The sequence below is a fragment of the Gymnoscopelus microlampas genome, assembly GCF_963454915.1.
Source record: "Gymnoscopelus microlampas genome assembly, chromosome: 11".
NCBI lineage: Eukaryota > Metazoa > Chordata > Actinopteri > Myctophiformes > Myctophidae > Gymnoscopelus > Gymnoscopelus microlampas.
The window spans coordinates 5277076-5285034 of NC_139948.1; the positions used below are offsets into that span (position 1 = coordinate 5277076).

At 39.8% G+C, this 7959-nt stretch overlaps 1 protein-coding gene across 1 annotated transcript; it reads left to right on the forward strand.

Annotated features, from left to right (window-relative positions):
• Positions 1–4434: 4434 nt before the first annotated feature.
• Positions 4435–6065, forward strand: LOC311054522 (uncharacterized protein; the record flags this gene model as incomplete). The annotated part of the gene is made up of 4 exons (XM_084070536.1): positions 4435–4548; positions 5111–5277; positions 5649–5693; positions 6024–6065. The coding sequence occupies exons 1-4, from the start codon at positions 4488–4490 to the stop codon at positions 6063–6065; spliced, it is 315 nt and encodes a 104-aa protein (XP_083926662.1). The 5' UTR covers positions 4435–4487.
• Between the last annotated feature and the right edge of the window lie 1894 nt (positions 6066–7959).

The following is a 7959-nucleotide window of genomic DNA, read 5'->3' on the forward strand; positions in this document are numbered from 1 at the left end:
TTCTCACCATCATGATCCAGGCATGGCAGGTGAGGGTTTGAGACATCGCATTCTGCATAGAGTTGGGATCACTGTGTTAGTTTTAGTAGACAAAGTCAAAGGGACATTTTACAATAAATTGGCACAATAAATCTTCATGCAGTTCAATCAATATCATAAAGAGTCCTTACCGCCTCCAGAATACCAACTATATTCAATTGCGTCCTAACGCGGGTGGGAGTTTTCCAGAATTTCACAGGCCGAACATGTGCGTGCACATCAGTTTTGCTTGTCAGGTTCAAGTAATCCAGTAGACCAAAGTATGAACAGTCCACCCCCTGACTGTTAGAAACACCAGCTACGGACAAGGAACAACACTTAGAATTATAGAGCACATCGACAAAATGACTGGCAAAATAGTTACAACAGCACTATGCAACTTTTATTAATGAATACATTTTTATTTAGTCCTATCTGTATGGTAGAGTATGTTAATAGTTGTGTATCCCTCCTCTTCTATTGAGACATTTAGATCGTGTCAAAGGTCATGCCTCACCTAGACACAGGATCTGAGTCTGACACATTTTGACCTGATGGTCCAGATTCAATTTATCCCCTGAGCAAGCAGGCAGGCTCCATTAGCTCAATGGTCAAAATGCCAGCACTTGTACAAGAAACCGGGTTCAAAACCGGGGTGGAAGAAGAATGTTACATAGTGCAGCTTTAACAGTCAAGAACTCACAGCAGCAGTGTAATACATAAACTAACCAGTGGTGGAAAAAGTACTCAAATGTTTTTCTTAAGTAAAAGTCTAGAATAAAAAATTGACTTGAGTAAAAGCACAATTGTATTAGTATCAAAACGTACTTAAAGTATTAAAAGTAAAAGTACAAACATTTTTGAAAATAGCAGATCTACAAGCTCACAACGCATCACATCGCGACCCGTTGTGAGCTTGTAGATTGGCTTTTGGATTTTCAAATAGCCTATATTTAAAATAGGGCTAAAGTGGTTAATGTATGTTTTATAATGTAATAATTTATATCGGCAAAGTAACTACTAAAATTTTAAAATAATTGTAGTGGAGTAAAAGTACAATATTTGCCTCTGAGATGTAGTGTGGAGTAGTAGTGAAAGTATAGACAATTGGAAATACTCCAGTAAAGTAAAAGTACCTCAAAATTGTTCTTAAGTACAGTACTTGAGTAAATGTACTTTGTTACTTTACACCGCTGAAACTAACAACAACAACAAAAAAAAACTTGTTTATTTAATAATAACCAACTAACTAATTTAATAACTCACCCATCAGGACGAGGAAAGCTACGGCCAGTGGAAACATCATCGCAGTGTGGTTGGAGCTTTACAGAAGGCTGCCACATGTTATATAGGTAGAGAGTGTTTGAACATATTATGTGACATGCGTTGTGTCATGTCCTCTCATGTCATATAATATGTTCAAACATAATGTAATAATAGGACAATGTATAGTGGTTGTGTAATGAAGGCATGGTTCACGGTCCCTGACAATGTTCTATAGACCAATTATTTGTTTACCAACATTGAGACTGGAAGCACAGGTGATTGTTTCATGCAATCAATTCCCAACATATTGTTTCGGGGTGCGCTGGTTTCAGCTCATTCAACCTCCTCTTGTGTGTTGGCTAGTGAGGCGCGTCCTAGCGAGACCTGACAGAATGGGTTTAATTTGCTGTTAATGGGTCCATTGTTTGCTTCAAGTGCTTTGAAGGTGCATACCACCACCATCTACACCAGAGTGTGCCACGGTCGGACTGTATCGTCACCGCCCTGCATCGTCCATTTTGTTTTCGAGTTGGTGTGAATTATGAATATAATATATAACTACATTTTTGATTATGAAAATGAAAAAGCGGCGTATTTTCTTTTCTTTTTGAAATACCATAGAATGTGCATACTTTAGATGCAGAGTTTAGATGAAAGTGCCAATTGGACAATTGCATAATTGCTTTTATCCATGAGTCAAAGAAATTGTGTATATCCTATTTCTTATAAAGCATTTCTGTTAATGCATAAAATATTTTGAATATGCCTGTTGAGCAGGGTTTCCCAACATTTTCATCTCCAGACCCAGAAGATACATTTGGTGTCTCCCCTGGACCCAAACACAAAAATAGATGATTAATTAACCACTTCAGCCCTATTTCAAAAAAAGGTTGAAAACGAAGATCTGCTTTTTTTAAGGATCTCTTTTTTTTTAGAAAATCTCTGAAATTCTCGAAAATGTTTGAAAATGTTAAGAACATTTCAGAAAAATCACATTTTTTTTTATCTTTCGAAATAATAACAATTTTGTAGGAAACAAGACCCAAAAATGGGTTCTGATTTACTGTATGGAAAACTCTGCTGTAGAGGGCCTCAGTGTTGTAGTGCCGTACAAGCCTGTAAAGTAGCCTGACGTACAGCATTCAAGATTTATTAAAACTAGGGTGATGACCTTTGGGATCGCATGCCCCTCCGGTTATGTACCGCTGAACCTGATGCTTGTAAATTGGCAATTTTAAAGGTAAAGTCATGTCCATGTCCATAGTCCATGTCCATAGTATCTTACAATAAATGCCCCAAATCTCTGTACGTGTGTGTGTCCTTCCGTCTGTCTGTCTGTCTGTCTGTCTGTCTGTCTGTCTGTCTGTCTGTCTGTCTGTCTGTCTGTCTGTCTGTCTGCCTGCCTGCCTGTCTGTCTGTCTGTCTGTCTGTCTGTCTGTCTGTCTGTCTGTCTGTCTGTCTGTCTGCCCGTCTGTCTATCTGTCTGTCCGTCTGTAGTTCACATATCTCAAGAAATGGCCAAATTTGGCACATTGCAACATGCATACCCATGCAGTAGAAGATTTAAATCGAACTGTGTCAGTTGTGGGTTGCAGATGGCAGGACACAAGGAAACTGTCGGGTAAAGATTGTTTCCATATGAAAAAGGTAGTGCACACACATCCGTGGCCCAGGTGCTAGACAAACAAAGTATCATGAAAAAAAAAGAATAGAGTCGAGCAATAAATTACCAAGTGGAGCATTTTGCAACTTTACCAGTGTGCAGACTCTAAATAATGTTTCCATGACATGGTTCAATGTGTAGCTTTTGTGGCATTGTCACATGACTCATGACATAATTGTACTTAATTTGGTGGAAAACATCATGTTTACTGCAACAAACAGTGACATTTGTAGCATTATTTTGTGACAAGATTAGCTGCGCATACACGGGCGGATGGACGGACACACACACACACACACACACACACACACACACACACACACACACACACACACACACACACACACACACACACACACACACACACACACACACACACACACGCACACGGGATGAAAATAGTTTAAAGACGCACTGAAGTGACATTTTCGGTCATTTTATTTTGAAGGTTCAGCCCGAAACGTTGGCTCAACGACTCTAAACCAATCAGAAGGTCCCATCCCTTCAGGCTATGGGACGTTGGATCTCAATCACTTCAGCCGTGCTGGCACACGGCTAGTGTTTGTTTACAAGTGAGAGAGAGACGGCCAGTGAAGCACGTTTGCTACTACCTGGCTTATTTTGAACCTATAATGTTTTCAGATACATATTTTAGTGTGCAGATGAAGTTTAAAATGAGTAATACACTCATCTATGAGATTCAAAACGGAGTATCTCTGTAATTAAAATCAGCTGTGTTTGAAGAACGTGCAGCTATGGGAATCAAACAGGTGCATGTAATCAAGATTAATTTATATTCGTGAAGGCTGCATTATGTCATCACGCAGCACGTTTTCGTTTACAGGAAGTAATTAAGATTGGCTTTTTAGGGACTTTAGATGTAAAAATTCACAAAAATTGTTTTTTTTCATTTTTTTTTGCATCTATTGTTAGGTATGCCCATATGATGACCACGGATATGCTCTAAAAGTGTGAAAAACATATTTTTCATTTCACTACACCTTTAAAACAGGGATGAAAACATAGTTCTCCCCACTATCTTTACTGAGAACCTTATTAGAGTCCGCCTGCGTGTGTGAGAGCAGTGCAGTGATTATTGACACAGGCTATTTGCTCAGCTGACGAGCAGGTCTCATTATTACGGTACCATCCATCCAACAACAACAAAAGACAAGACGGCAGTCATATGTGTGCACAGTCAATATACAGCAGGTCAACATTAAACAAGCTCAATAAATAATCATACACATAAATGTGAGCTTGTTAGAGAAAAGATGATGATGTTGTGGGGAGCTTGCTGAGTAAATATTATGATTATATTTTGGTTGGGTGCCAACTTGCAGCAGGCAATATATATACACAGTAAATGACAGGCGGACATCAGTCACGACATGACTAGGTCTGGGTACAGCAAAACAAGCCAAACAAAAGTATTTTTTTTATACTGAGAGAGAGACAGTGTAAGAGACAAACAGTAGGACAGCTGAGAGGGAGACGGTGTCGGAGAGGAGGAGTACGTAATAAATGATCTTTAACCAAAATGCCATGGATGGACAGGACAATGAGCGTTCTCTGCAGTCTTTGTGCTCTAACTCTGCTGGGTGAGTTGGGATTCAGGTACTTTCCGTCTTCCTGAGGATAATTAGCATTCATTTATAAACAAAACATTTTCGTGTCAATGACCCCCAAATGTATATTTATTTGGCCGCAGACCCACATCTCAAAAGATTTTACGCAGGGAAAGTTTTGACATTTAAAGTGGTTAACCTGATTTTGATGCTATAGCACATTTTTGTTGTGGGGGGCCCCCTGGGTTCTCTTTGAGAACCACTGTCCTAGAGTCTGCCGACATAATATGCTGAAATCACACACAATTCTTGTCTAGTCATGACTTAAAGGAGTAGTTCACCCAAAAAATGACTTATTTTCTATCAATTACACACCCCATGAAGCAGTAAATACTCAAAGTAGACTCTTTGAGTCTCCTACGGGATACATTAGCATCGTCCCACCGGTCATCAAATTCTTGGCTTAGAAATCCAACAAAAAAAAAGATCCATGAATTCAGTGCTTCATGGGGTGTGTAATTGATAGAAAATAAGTCATTTTTTCGGTGAACTACTCCTTTAAGGAGTATAAAACGGGACCTGTTCTTTCTATCAGGGGGTGTCTTGGCAACACAGGAGAGTGTGTGCTCATATCACGCTGTGCTCAGCCACCTCAATCTGGAACAAAGAAGCGCTGCGCTCGCAGAACTGCGGCCTGTGAAGAACTTCACTCAGCCCACGCATGTGTTAGTGGACATGCTCCTCAATGGTATCCTGGATGTGGTAAATCATTAAGTGTTTGTTAAATGACAGACTTTTCCCCTTGTCCTTAGCTCTTTCGTAAACATACAGGATACAGGATAAACAAATTCAATTAGAATAAGGGTGGGTCTAAGTGGGGGGTTATGTGTTGTTGGTTTATTATATCGTATTTGTATTTGTATGTTTGTATGTTTGTTCGCTGTGTCTTATGTGTGTTGTAAAATAATTATTTGACACATTGCTCAATACAAAATATTTAAAATTGTGCCGTGGCCACAAATATATACTACATTATTACATGAGATCATGGAAATGCCTAACATTCTATTTTCATGATCTCATGGCATGGATCTTGTGTCTAAATTAAATCATTAATCTGTGATTGTCTTCAGAATGAGAGGACTCAGACCTTCAGCTGCTTTGTCACAGTTGCAATAGTAAGTGTGTGTGTAGTGTAGAAATGAACAGACAGGAAGCCAGATGTTTTCGCTATCTCCTAGTGTAATTGTTTTTGGACGGTCCCATTTGCAATTTGTTTGTCTATTGCTTGTAGTAGTGATATGTATGTATATTATGCAAGGATAACGTAAAATCAGTGGTGGAAGTTTTGAGGTGCTGTTTTTGAGTATTTCATTTGTTTTTACTACCACTACTATTATTTGAAAGCTTTAGTTACTTGGAAGATTTTGAGTATTAATACAGACATACTGTACATTAAGTGATAAATGATGATGTATTAAAATGTGTTAATCTATGTGTTAACACAGCAGCAACAAGTCATTAAAATCAGTCCCACCTTTACTAGCTGAAACATTAAAGTGATGAACACAGTAATGCATTATTAATTACAATCCTATAATATGACTGTGAAATTGACCATTCTGCATAATGAGTACTTTGTGTTTGGTACTGTAAGTAAGTATATATTGATACCAATAGACCAATTATTTGTTTACTAACATTGAGCCTGGACGCACAGGTGATTGTTTCACGCAATCAATTCCCAACCTGTTTCGGGGTGCACTGGTTTCAGCACACCCCAACCCCCTCTTGTGTGTGTTGGCTAGTGAGACGCGTCCTAACGAGACCTGATATAATGGGTTTCGTTGCGCGCATACTGACGTCGTCTGTTAAGGGGTCTATACTTTTGTATTTTCACTCAAGTAAAAGTAGGCTACTTCTTCCACCATCACTTAGAATTATTTTTATTTTACTTTCAGTAACAGTTAGTTGTCTTCACACAGACCTGGTTCAATGACTTCTTACAATGGGACCCTGATGACTTCTGTGGAATTGGACACATCCATGTCCAAAGGGAAAAGCTCTGGATACCAGACATGTTCATTATTGAGAAGTGAGTATCATAGTTCTATCTCCATTATTGTTTTGTGTGTGCGTGCGTGCGTGCGTGCGTGCGTGCGTGTGTGCGTGCGTGCGTGCGTGTGTGCGCGCGCGTGTGTGTGTGTGTGTGTGTGTGTGTGTGTGTGTGTGTGTGTGTGTGCGTGTGTGTGCGTGTGCGTGTGTGTGCATGCACGTGTGTGTCCAAGAAGACAAATGTCCAATTGGACTAGAAGTAGGTGGTCAAAGATCAAAGGTCGCTGTGACCTCACAAACACGTTCATTAAATGCCTTCAAAGTCTTCATTAACTATACAGTACTAATTATATGAGTCAGACTAAAAATGTAACCTGGTTGGTGAATGTATACAACCGCTATGCATTTTTTCTAGTTTTATATCAGGGGCGGGCAACTTTGATGATGGAGAGGGCCACTATATTTTAACTTTTTTTGTAAATGAATGCCCTACTCTCCTGTCGTTCTAGTATGTCACACAAAAGTAGCAAAAATAGCTGATCTACAAGCTCAAAACGCGTCGCAATGCGACGCGTTTTGAGCAAGTACATCTGCTATTTTTGTCTCCGCCAGGCCGAAAGGCATGGCGAGAGAGTATGTTTTACCCTCCGTCCGTCCGTCCGTCTGTCCGTCTGTCCGTCCGTCCGTCCGTCCGTCTGTGGACAGCTAATCTCTGGCACCGTTGGCTTGATCGTGGCGAAATTGTGCACACACACTCCCTGGATGCCAATTCATACCCTCTGCCCCAAAATTTTCACATGGGCTTGTTATAGCGCCACCAGGAGGCCGCTTTTGGCAAAACACCTTTTTTGACAGTACTCCTACAGAATTTGTCCAAACGTCACGCAAATCGGTACACAGTATCTCTACAGTCATTAAACGAAACGGGTATTTCAGATTTCTCATATTCCATCCTGATTGGCTAAAAATGTCTTCCAAAGTTTGCAGGAGTGCTCCGTTTTGAACAAAATGCCTCAAATCATGAACACAGCATGCAATTTCCGTGAAATTTTGCACGCTCATTCCCATTAGGCCGAGGAAGAACTACCATTTGAACATTTTCAAATCAGCCTCATGGTGGCGCTATAACAGGTTGATTTGTGTTTTTACCTATAATTGCACCGATCTGTGTAAAACTCTGTATGCACACTCCCTAGAGGTCAAGGAAAAACCTTTGCCCTGCATTTTTCACATCTGCCTTTTATAGCGCCACCAGGAGGCCAACTTATGTAAAACACATTATTTTATACTACTCCTTTCAATTTTATCGAAATTTCACTCAAATCGGTACACATGATCTCTATAGTCATGTGATCACGACGGATGTGTTTGATTTTTCATATTCCATAC